Source organism: Archocentrus centrarchus, unplaced genomic scaffold, assembly GCF_007364275.1.
Source record: "Archocentrus centrarchus isolate MPI-CPG fArcCen1 unplaced genomic scaffold, fArcCen1 scaffold_53_ctg1, whole genome shotgun sequence".
NCBI classification, from domain to species: domain Eukaryota; kingdom Metazoa; phylum Chordata; class Actinopteri; order Cichliformes; family Cichlidae; genus Archocentrus; species Archocentrus centrarchus.
In genome coordinates, this window is record NW_022060275.1 from 604,617 (window position 1) to 617,194 (window position 12,578).

General features: G+C 41.7%; 2 protein-coding genes across 2 annotated transcripts in view; both read right to left on the minus strand.

The window, feature by feature from the left end:
* Positions 1-768: 768 nt before the first annotated feature.
* On the minus strand, positions 769-2,121 carry LOC115777418 (uncharacterized). The gene is made up of 3 exons (XM_030725327.1): positions 2,016-2,121; positions 1,383-1,742; positions 769-1,170 (listed from the first exon to the last, which is right to left on the minus strand). Exons 1-3 carry the CDS (start codon positions 2,077-2,079, stop codon positions 968-970), a joined length of 627 nt encoding a protein of 208 aa, XP_030581187.1. The 5' UTR covers positions 2,080-2,121; the 3' UTR covers positions 769-967.
* A 1,707-nt stretch (positions 2,122-3,828) lies between these two features.
* The window catches only part of LOC115777430 (low affinity immunoglobulin gamma Fc region receptor III-like), a 32,538-nt gene continuing 23,788 nt past the window's right edge, over positions 3,829-12,578 (minus strand). The window contains exons 4-5 of the mRNA XM_030725339.1: positions 4,180-4,425; positions 3,829-4,106 (exon numbers count right to left, since the gene is read on the minus strand). Coding sequence (XP_030581199.1) covers positions 3,829-4,106; positions 4,180-4,425 — 524 coding nt within the window. The remainder of the gene's footprint in view (positions 4,107-4,179; positions 4,426-12,578) is intronic.

Here is a 12,578-nt window from a genome sequence, read left to right on the forward strand (position 1 = left end):
TACTAACACACCTCTGTGGAAACTGGTGGATCCACCAGAAACACCACCGACTCCAGTAATTCAGATTAAAGCTGCTCTGTCTGGTTCAGTTTTCTGTCCCTGTGCTGACTGCTCATTGTGCCCTAACAAATACAGACTGAAAAAAAATGAATAAAACACATGCAGTACAAATACATGTTAAAACATTATTCACAAAAGAAAAAACATTTACAAACAGCAGAAAAGAACAGAAGCTGCACCATGAAGATCTTTGTGTAATTAAACTTCTAAACAGGTGAAACAGCAGCTCTTAAAATCCTGTTGAAACTGAAGCTCCCTGAATCAGTTTCAGCATCTGAAAGTGAAACTTCATATTTTTTTATTGTGCTGAATCAGAGGGAAATGTGACCGCGTCCACACACTTTATAAACTCCCTGAGACGTCTTTGAGCAGCAGCTTCAGGAGCACAAAAACACCTCAGATTTCATTTCACACAATTGTTTGCTCAGCAGTATTTAAAGCCTGATTTTAGCTCCTTTTTTTTGCATGAAAGATTAAATAAATGTTACAAAAATAAGAATTTGCTATGAGAATGCAATAACAGAAAAATAACATTCAGACTGTGCTAGTGACCCAAAGAAAGGGCAACAGGTACACTGATGACCAATAGAATACATTTAGTTGTAAAATGTAGTGTTCATAAAATCATCTATAAGGTAATAAAATAACTGTACGAACACAGAAACAGATCTGGGTTCATAATTATTAATGAATGAGAACATTTTCTGGTATGATGAGCAGTGAGATCAGATAATCACAGGAAAACCAGATGTGAGTGTTGCTGCCAAATTCCACTTTCACTCCATCTCACATCATTTAATTTTAACTGTGAACTCTGAGCTTCAGTTACTGTGAATGTTGAACTGGCTGCTGGGAACCTGGAACAGCAGCAGGACTCACAGTTCAGTTATGAAGCTGCTGGAAGCATTTAAAGAACCTGATCTGCAGGACACCGATAATTCGACTTTAATAGATTTAGACATTTTCCGATGGAGATACAACAAGCAATAACAAAAACACGAAGAACACAAAACAGCACAGAAGAAATTATCATAGTGACCATCATGCTAACAAAAATTCCAACAAAATCACTCTTCTTCCCTCCATCCTCTGTGGTTCCACCTGTTGGACCTGCAGGTAGAAACAGGTGTGAGGTGTCAGCTGTCAGGTAGGTGATGAGTGAAGAACAGAACAGAATCCATTTCCTCTTCAAACTGCTGTCAGACATTATCTACTGCACTCTGATCACATCACTCAGACCAGCTGCTTTCTACAAAGTCTCATCAACAACATCTTTAGAATCAAACATCAACAACCAGGAAGCAGCTTCACCTCAAACTCACCTGGTTCTTCAACTGTCAGGTTGGTGCTGCTCATAAGCTGAGGGTCCTCTTTGTCATATCCAGCATAACATTCATATATTCCAGCATCATTCATGGAGAGATTTTTGATAATCACAGAGAGGTCTCCATCTTTCATCTGTGGATCTCTGAGCTGCACTCGACCTTTAAAAGATGGAAGCTGAAATATTTCATAACTGAGATTCTCTCTGATGTACAACACATAAAGCTGCTTGTCAGGTTCTTCCAGCTCTGACTGCAGGTCAGGATTCCTCCACATCAACATGCTGACAGCAGCACCTGTGGAGCTGTAGCACTGCAGAGTGGCATTTTCTCCACTTTTGACTGTTTCCTGTTTATTAACTTTAAAAGAACGGGAGAGAGAGAAAAAAAATAGAACAATTATAAAATAACATTAAGCCAATGATTCAAAAACTATATTCACCTTAAACTGTCATGGTCCTGGGCTGTGTTCTCAGCATTTTCTGTTTTATTCATGTAGGTATATATATAAAAATACGTGTGTGTGTGTGTGTGTGTGTGTGTGTGTGTGTGTGTGTGTGTGTGTGTATATACAGTATACATATATATATATGTACACATAGACGTATACATACATACATTCTCATGTCTTACCTGTACAGTCCAGAGGTCCCAGCAAACAGGAGAAGAGCAGCACGGATAAAGCTGATTTTAGCATCCTTCTTTCCTTCTACAGCACTTTCTTTGCTGTATCTCTTTATTTTGGGCAGCAGATTAAGGCTGACACGCCTGATACAGACCTGTCGACTCCGTGGAGCTTCCAAAGTGCAGATGTTTTAAAACCCTGCTCCGAAACCTGGTTGAAAACACCTACTGTAGATCACATGACGGTGGGAATGCGAGGTTTTGTCGCGTTTGACCCCTGCTGTTCACAGGTAGCAGAGGCGCCACCACCCCTATTTATTTATTTTTTTTAATTTAAATGTCATTTTGGGCTGGGCCTTTTAATTGTTGAACTAATGCATGTTTGTATTTTTTCTCTATTTATTACAAGCGACACACGCACGTATGTGGAGCGATCATTCAGTGGGACAGCTGACTGTGAGCGCGGAACATCCTCCCTTTGTTTCTGTGCGCGCTCACAGTCAGCTGTTTATTTTCAGAGACCTGAACTTCTCAGAGTCCGACCTGTATCGATCCTCCTCAGTGTCCTCCTCACTCATGCTGGTTTCCACGATCGCCGCAGAGGCGCAAAACCAAATAATTGAACTGAGCTCCCACGGAACAACTTACCGGAGACATTAATGTTCACGTTTTTCATTGCAGAACTCACGTGCAGGCAGGTGAGGCAGTGCCTCCCCTGTCATCATGACAAGTAAAATATTAACAATGATCAGAGAAAATACATTTGACCATGTGACTCTTCTATAAAACTGTTCTATAAAACTATTTTATGAATTATTTCAATATTTTCATGGTCAAAATCGCGGAATTTACGCATCACCTGTTCAAACATATCGAAGAAATGCGGGTTGAGCCAGTGCAGTGCTGTGGCTCACCTCTGGTGGCGCTGTGACACATACAATTAATGAAGCAGGCGTTTGGCGCATGCCCATTGCTGTCTTTCTTTATATCGCAATATACATGTTTGATTACGCATGTGCTGCACATGCTGATGTTCCACAGTCTGTCTAATATACTGAATGAATGTGTGTGACATGTTTAATCTTTGTGATTGGTCAAAAAATGCACGGTGAAAATACACAGAAAGTACCGTGTTTCACCGATAGAGGGCAGTGCTGCGGTAGTGCTTCAAATAAAGGTAAGATATTAAATGTGTTTATCTAAAAAGAGAGCCCCCCCCCCCCCCCCCCCCCCCCCCCCCCCCCCCCCCGCAAAAAAATAGTTTGACCTTATATTTAGATGTTTTGTTTTTCTTGCCATCATTGTTGATCAGTATGGAGTTGATTAAAGCATAATTAATCATTAGCAAAATTTAAATTGAAATATAAGCTTCTACTTTGGGTTCATATATGTGAACATCCGACTCCAGACGAGTCAGTGCCTCACCGTCACAAACATCATCGCAGGTTACTGGTATGTTTGCATTCTTCGGTTCAGTTCCTGTACGCTGAGGCTTTCTCCAGTGGGTGAGAGCTTTGTCATATTTTAGCCTGATCTGAATGATCTGTAAAGGCCACATGCAGCAAATCCTGGATGAAGCACCATGTGAACGCACTGAAGCCTGACAGTTCATCACTCACTCCTGAAGTCAGTATGAAAGCTTTAACAACATCACTGGTGTCAGAGAGATCAGGTCCTCCATTTTAGTTATTTATTATATTAATAGTAAAGACAACTGATCTGATCACAGCTCGAACCAACAGAAGATAATTAGGCTGAAAAGAAGGCAGAAGATTTCAGAATCCATGCTCACTGATGTAATCAGCCATCATCTGATTCCTGTTCAGTCTGAGTGGGAGGGGTGTCTGCCAAGAAAATGCATGAAATGTGTGAGCTGTGGCTGTTTGACATGAAGACAGAGAGAGGAGTTCATCATCAGTGGATGACTCAGAGTGTTACCTGTGGCTCTGCTTCTATATAAAGACACCATGAGGAGAGTGGAGATGAAGTAAGGAGAGAACACCACCAGGTGGAGGACAAGTCTGAATGCAAGCTTGAAGAAGGAGGAGGAGTCAGGGGGTAGAGCTGTGGTGGTGGGTGGAGCTGTGGTTGTAGGTTTACCTGCAGAGAGAACCGCACCTGTTCAGGTGAACACAGATGACATAAGAGGTGAAATCAGAGTCAATTTCCTCACCTGTGACAGTGATCCAGCTGGATGGAGACTCTCCATGACCGCTGATGTCACACTTGTAGAGGCCTTCATCAGACCTGGAAACATGCTGGATGGTCATGTGACCTGTAGTCTGCTTCCTGATGAGGGAGCCATCTTTATAGAAAGCAGCTGGGAGGTTGGAGGGAGTGGTCTTTGTTTGACAGAGCAGAGTGACGTCATCTCCCTCCATCACAGGGAGGACAGGACTCTGCAGGATCACTGATCCACCTCAACACAGAGACAAACTACAGCATTTCATCCATTTACACACAGCTTCATCAACACTAACTCCACACACTCAGCTTACCAGAGACTGTGAGGTTAACCATGTTACTGATGGCACCCTCTCTGGACTCACACCAGTAAACTCCACTGTCCCGTTTGACGATGTAGCTGATGTGACAGGAAGAATTACCTGATCTTCCCCATCCATCTCCACACTGAGTCCTCTGCTGTTTGCTTGTGTTTCTCCTCAGAGTCCATCCAGCAGAGCTGTCGTCCTCCTCACAGCTCAGAGACACAAAGTCTCCTTTAAAGAACTGAGAGCTGCTGGGTCTCACAGTCAGATGAGCTGTGATGACAAGTAGAGGATAATATATTATTTTAAAATTCAGTAATCAGACACATTGCACAATGCCCAAACTTATCACACTGTATGACTCCTGCTGACATTCTGTGTTTTGAACTCATTAGCTGTGATAAAGTATCTTTAACACTGAAGCATCCCCTCTCCTTTTAACAACAGTCTGTAAGCATCAGATGGATGGATGGATGGATGGATGGACGGACGGATGGATGGACGGACAGACGGATGGATGGATGGACGGATGGATGGACGGACGGATGGATGGACGGGCGGACGGATGGATGGATGGACGGATGGACGGAATGAATGGACGGACGGATGGATGGACGGACGGACGGATGGACGATGGATGGACGATGGATGGATGGATGGATGGATGGACGGACGGACGGATGGATGAATGGACGGACGGATGGATGGACGGATGTATGGACGGACGGACGGACGGATGGACGATGGATGGACGGACGGATGGATGAATGGACGGACGGACAGATGGATGAATGGACGGATGGATGGATGGATGGACGGATGGATGGACGGACGGATGGATGGACGGAAGGATGGATGGATGGATGGATGGATGGATGGATGGATGCTGATTCCTCCAGGATACATGTTGAATTTCAGACTTTAACTTTGATTTAAAATTTTCTGTTTCCACCAACTGTCACTGTGTGGTAATAGAACATGTGCTATAAAAAATTACAACAATGTAGAATTGTCATACAGTTATATTTAATAAGATATATTATAAATTCAGTGAAGAGAAATGTTCTAATGTAGTATAGAAGCTACTGCTCCTTGTTTCTTTACTTCTAATCTTTTTACTGTATTAATTTGCATATATGAATTATTTAACATGCCTACTTGTTTGTTTGTAGTTCTTTTTACTACATTTCTTAAATGAGAGCCTTCCTTAACGAACAGAAGTCTTGGAGTTAGAGATGAATCCATGTTTGAATTAAATAAGACGTGAAATCTTGTAACGTGTCAGCAGGAGTAAGCTAACGCTGTCAGGTGTGAGTCAGTGTGTGACAGGAGAAGGTGACTGACCTTGGGTTGTGCTGCAGCTCAGCAGTGAGATCAGAACTAAAGAGAAAGTAAACTCAGGTTAGTTCAGAGTTTCACATTCCTTTTACCCACGTTCCACCAGTGTGGTTGGTACGTGGCTGTGAGTGACTGAGTGGCCTGGGTGTGCTTGTGTGTATGTGTGTGGTCTGTACGAGTGTGTGACTCTGTGAATGTTGTTGTGGTTGTTGGCCTCCATCCTTGGAGATTGTAGGCCTTGGACCTCTGTGGACCTCTGTGGACCTCTGTGGCACGTTTGGGGCTCTGCTGGGTGTCATGGGCCCTGTTCTCAGCTTCTTCTGGGATGTCTGGCCTCTGGTGGGGTGGGCTGCCTGTTCCCTCTGCTTCTCTGGGGCTCTTGTTCTTCAGCTGTGGGCCCCATCTAGGGTGTCCCTACTTCCTCTTCTGGGGTGCGTACGTGACTGTCCAGGAGATGTGTGACCTTAGGTCATATGTGCTCCTGGGACACAACAATATTGTAGGTTTGTGCGTCCCTTTTGCTTTTGTTTGTGTTTTTTTCTGGTACTATTATTATTTTTTTGCATGTGTTTTCTTGCAGGCACAACAGTCCATGATGCACTCATATTTTTCTCCTCTTTTTTCTTTTCTCTCTTTCTCTCTGTGTCTTTTTTCCTTACCTGTCAGCTCTGATATCACAGTGTTACACATGCACAGTAATAATGAAAATTAATGAATAAATAAAAGAAGCAAGAAAAACTCAACAAGAGCAGAGTTTATGGAGCTAATCGTAGTAAAGCAAAGGTGTTTGGTACAACAGTGCATTCAGATCATGACTCACAGTGCAAAGGCTTCTAGACAGGAAAGGTTATTAAAAGAAAAAGATTTTCACATTAAAGAAAACAAAGGCATAATAAAACAGCATGAACTTACCGAGCAGAGACGCTTCCTCCATCCTGCTGAAATCGCACCAACACTGAGATCAGGTCACACTCACATCAAATAAAAGCCTCCTCTTCTTCTTCCTCTTTCTCTCTGACTCGGTGTTGTGGTTTCACCTCCACTGAACATCGTGAGAAAACCTCTGTTTGACTGAAATGCAGCAGAATCATCAAGTTTTACATGTTAAAACCTACAATTTACACAACCTGAAGGCAACAGCAGGACCTGTGACGCCTTTACTGACTCTCCGATCACCTCTGAAAGTAGTGTTTGCAGCGGCTTTGCTCAAGAGAAAAATACACTTACTGACTGTTATTGAAAGTGTTGATTTTATTGATGATGTGTCAGATTGATAGAAACAGCTCGTGTGTCCCTGCAGCTGACAGCAGGAAACGATGTGGAGACGTTCCTGTTTGAAACTCCTCTCTGTTTCAGCCACTGTTCCAGCACATCAAACTGCATACCACCCTCTGATTATCCACATCACACACTGAGCTGTGTTAATGTAGCTGCAGGTGAGCCCACAGGTGGGATCAACTATTATCCCCCCATGATGGTCAGAAACATTGTGATGTGCGTCTCTCATATCTGAAATAGAAATAATTACAAATCAGTGACCCTCTGCACATGTTTCAGGTTCCTTGTGTGTGTGTGTGTGTGTGTATGTGTGTGTGTGTGTGTGTGTCAGAGGCGATTGCTCTAAGACTGCAAGGAAGCTCAGCTTCCCCTAAAATGTCAAAAATAAAGTGGTCAAATATCTTATCACTGGTAACGACGCGGCTTTCCTCTCACTCACTCCCGCAGCTTCACAGCACTTTAAACAGCGTTGAAGCTGAGCGTCTACAGAGTTCGATAGTGAAGCAAAGAGTGCAGCGAAACGTGACGAGTCATTGGATAAATGCTGGGCTTTGTCCCGCCCATCGGATGCTCAGCGTCTCTGGGGGTCTATGGGGCAGTGGGCTGGCCTCGGCCGGCCCGGACGCTCAGCTTCTGCATGATGATTGGATGATCTGTCTGAGGCTGAATCCCTTTTTGATTGACAGCGAAATGAGCGAATCAGCGATCTTTTGGTGTAATCATCCGTGGGAGCATTTTTAAATTTTCATTCTGTTCTGAGTTGAACCGGAGACTTTCCTAATCCTCCTATCCTCCATTTTCTTGTTAAAAACGACTAGAGACAAATCGAGCTTCTATTTCTGGTGGGGTTTTTGTAGCTCCTTGTGTTTGGAGACTGACTTCTATCACTCTTTCTGACTTCTATCGCAGTTTCTGTCCAGCGGGTGCTGCTGTATAAATAAACCGACACATTTTATGATGTAGGCTGAAATTTAGCTTCCCCTCATTGAAAGACCAGCATCCGCCACTGGTGTGTGTGTGTGTGTGTGTGTGTGTGTGTGTGGGTGTGTGTGTGTGTGTGTGCGTGTGTGTGTGCGTGTGTGTGTGTGTTTGCCACTGTGTCTGTGTGACAAAGGTCAGGTAAGAGGGCTGGACTGAAATGACTGAAAAGCAGCCAATGTTTGAGAGCCTGGAGATCTAAAGATCACTTTAACCTCTTTTTTTTCTCTCTCTAATCCTTCCTTATCTACTTTGCTGCTTTGCTGCTTTAGAGCCTCTCTTCACACAGCTTTAAAACTAATACCAGGATTTCTCCTGATTGGACTTGGGGATACCTGGCTTATCATTAAAATTCAGGAAGTATGGGCAGCCGTTCGGGCCTTGGTGAGGCTGCCTGTGACGGGAATGCAGAGCAATACAAACTAAAGGCCCCGGAACATTAATCTCTTTTTATTTCTGACTTTGGATGAGTCTTCTGAAATGCTCGTTATATGTTTGACATGTAACAGCAATTATTTGGTCCTAAATTGATTCTAAATTCTAAATTTACGTACAGCACTTTGGTCGACTGTTGTTGTGTTAAATGTGCTATGGAAGTAAAATATAATGAAATGAGTGGTAGCTCAAGTCTGCTCACATTAGTGTCTCTGCCTGTTACCTTAAATAATCGAGCAGAGAATTTGTTTTCCAGGGTAAAGACCGCTCAAACAAGTAAAACTGAATGAACTGGAAATTTATGCAAATATTAGATTTATTAATCAGACAATGAATCTGGCCTTGATGTGTTTCAGTTCCATCATTGTTTCATAAACATAAATGCATCTGACAACAAATTGAATGATAATATGGTTTTATTCAAAGGTTACACTGAGAAGAAGTGAAGGCTAAACTGCTCAGCAGTACAGTGACGGTGCTGCTTTATTAGAAACAGATTTTAAAAAATCAAATACATGTCAGATTTAATAGGAGTGATAAAACAAATACACTCAGTGACTCTTTAATTAATTATTAGTCTACTATTAATAAACAGTACACTGAATTCAAGTTCTTCTTTAAGTCAAGAAATCCCAAAGACTAAAGGTGAACGAACACTCGAGTTCGCTGAAACGGCTGCAGGTGTTTCTCAGCAGGTTTGAGTAGAATTTGAAATTAAACCAAATTTTGTGATGTGTAGAAATCTGCAGCTGAGCATCAACAGTAATTTATGATTGTCCTGAGAACTTAAAGGAAAGCAGGAGACTCAGAGTCAAGCTGGAAAAAGCTCTATTATGGTGCACTTAATGCGCAGGCTGGTATGGCGCACTCTGTTGTTTGTGCTTCTTTTTTTAGATCAACAAACCAACAACAGCAACAGAAACACAGCAGCAACTGACAGACCAACGATCAGACCAGCAGCTCCTCCTGTTGGACCTGCAGGTAGAAACAGGTGTGAGGTGTCAGCTGTCAGGTAGGTGATGAGTGAAGAACAGAACAGAATCCATTTCCTCTTCAAACTGCTGTCAGACATTATCTACTGCACTCTGATCACATCACTCAGACCAGCTGCTTTCTACAAAGTCTCATCAACAACATCTTTAGAAACAACATCAACAACCAGGAAGCAGCTTCACCTCTGATCACAGACACACTGAACTCTGCTCACTCACCTGGAGGAGAAACACTCAGGTAGATGATGCAGATGATCTCCACACTGTCATCTCCTCTCTGCACTCGACACTCGTATGTTCCAGCATCACTAATCGTCACGTTCTTCACAGTCACAGACATGTTTCCGTCCTTCATCTGTCTGTCCTGCAGATCCACCCGGTTCTTAAAGGATGGATGCTGCTCTTCTGGAAGAACCTGACCATCCCAGCATACAAACACATGCTGTGACTTCAGGTCAGCTCTGCTCCACTCTACAGCGATGATGTTGTGATTTGGACCTCGACATGTCAGAGTGACGTTCTGTCCAGACTCAGCTGTGATGTTTTTCTGGTCTTAAAGAGGGAAACAACACAGAGCAGAGAGGTTTAAAGGTCAAAGTATAACTATTCACAGAAACAGCAACATAGAGCTCCCATTGATTTTATAATTTAAGTTAATGTCACTAAAACTGTAAAATCATCACAATTCTTTGTAAAGGGTAAAATGCTCTAAAATCATATTTAGAGCTAAATAGAATTCAAACAGACAGGGAAATAAATGCAGGATAAGAAGAAGAGAAAAACATGAAATAAAAAAAAAAAAACACTGAATTCCTGACAAGTGATTTTATATATAAATCAGTCTTTTGTTTTGTCTGTTTTGTTTTTTTAATCTTCTTTGTTTAATAATCGAGTTCTTGCAGGTTCCAAGGAACAAAACATGTCCTAAAAATAACCAAACGTGAGAGAAAGCACACAGACACGGACAAACTGCATGCTTTTGAAACTAATTCTTACTAAATATTGTTAAATATTGAGCCTGGTGCTGCGTTTTTCAAAGCAAATAGAGATATTTGGTTTCTAACAGCCAGATCTCACCTGCAGAGACGAACACGAAGACACGGAGAAAACAGTGTCGCAGTTACAGAAATTAGAGCAATTACAGCAGCCATTTCTTGTTTTTTCCAGCTCTCATATCGTTGAAACTATCCGAGGATGCTATTTTCTGTGACTAACAGAACCTGACTAGATTAGATTCAATTCTACTGTTTACTGTAAGTACATTCGTTCCCTCGCTGCAGTGAAGGTCAAGCCTGTCCTTCAGGAAGTGGCGTTGGAATGATTTTTTTTGGTCAAATCATCAGAAATGAGTGCGTAACAACTGTAAACAACTGACTGTTGGTCTGAGCAGTTCTGTCCTTGAATGATCGATGAAAGCATAACTGATCTCATCCATCAATCAACATACAGGAACGTGTTTTTGTTATAGAAATCATGAATTTGAAACAGTTATACATTTTGTGCGTTCGCCATTTCTGAAAGCAATTTTCATGTTGCTTGCAACCAGCTTCTTCAGCCCCTCCCACAAACTCCAGTTTTGGGTTGTAACTGTTTTTTCACACACACCTCACTGCACACAGGACGTCTTAGTGGTAAATAGTACAAAGGTATTTAAAGTAAGCATAATTATTCTGCAAAGAAATGTTCACCAGTGTTATAAGGATAGACTTGATGATGTATATGTCTCAGTCTGAGCTCAAGTTAAAAACTTTATGTTACGTTGAATCTAAAGTAATGAATTCATTCACTTGCTAGATGCTAGATTTCTTTCCACAGATTGTACAAATGGTAACTGATCTCTCGTGGATCTCAAACAGATTTCAGGTGAGTCGAGCAGAGTTAACTGGCTCGAGACAATGGCCAACTGCAGCCACAAGATGGCAGCAATTTAAAGGCTGGTGCACAAAGGTCACTGCTGGAGTTGAAAGTTGATAGTTTCACTTTCGTAGGTTTGAAGTCATCAGACAAATACTGCTGCCTTGTTACCCTGATGAAAGTCACGACTGGTGTTGTTTTACATTTCAGCTCAGTGTTATCCAACATAAATCTATAGCCACTCATACATGCTTTTATTTCCTCTAGGTTAACTTCTTATACATTTCTTTGATTTATTAATCCATGATGTGCACAGATATCACTGAAGCTGACAGATTACCTGAAAGGCTGAAAATGATTTTATAAAAACCCAGAAGGGCATTTTGAAACACTTACTGTTGTTCTGAAGGGACCTCTTAAATCCTCAATGACTCTTCGAAACATCAGAATAAATTGGATTAGATAAATAAATCAGGATTAGAAATCCACTGAAGGATAAGAAAAGTTGAAATCCATTTCTGTAATTGAATCCTTCTGTTCCAATCAAAAAATGATGGCTATCTATTTCAGAAACAATCACCATGACTGTCCACTTAGGTCAGGAATTTTTCAACTAACTTCTTAGGAAATGGGATGGTATGCTAAAAGATTAGAGGGGGTTGGGTCCTACTGAGTAATTACTGATCATCTAGTCATAAAACACTTTCACTTTTGCTTCACACAGTGTTTCATGCTTGGAGATACGTTTAAACTAGGATTCCTCCTCCATCTTCCTGTCTCTCAATCAAAAATTATGTCAGTGCTTTGTACTAAGTTATTATGGAGTTAATTATTTACATTATACATGCTTACCATAGGCAGCATTATTAGAAAGCATTGCATCAATTTTCACTGTTATGCAGATAATACCCAGCTTTATCTATCCATGAAGCCAGATTTACTCGGCTTCACAAATCTTAGAAACATGGTGTCAAACCAGATCGTTACTCTGGATGGCATTACTTTGGCCTCTAGTAACACTGTGAGAAATCTTGGAGTCATTTTTGACGAGGATTTGTCCTTCAATGCACATATTAAACAAATATGTAGGACCGCTTTTTTTTTGGGGGGGGGGGGGGGGGGTTGCATTTGCGCAATATTTCTAAAATTAGAACATCCTTTCTCAGAGTGATGCTGAAAAGCTAATCCATGCATTTATTACTTCTAGG

Bases quoted from the DNA above. Each gene is read 5' to 3' on its own strand.
- LOC115777418 (XM_030725327.1), bottom strand. From the start codon at position 2,079: ATGCTAAAATCAGCTTTATCCGTGCTGCTCTTCTCCTGTTTGCTGGGA. The intron at 1,743-2,015 runs GTAAGACATGAG...GTTCTTTTAAAG, and splicing joins GGGACCTCTGGACTGTACAG to TTAATAAACAGGAAACAGTC. The intron at 1,171-1,382 runs GTGAGTTTGAGG...TTCTACCTGCAG, and splicing joins CCTGACAGTTGAAGAACCAG to GTCCAACAGGTGGAACCACA.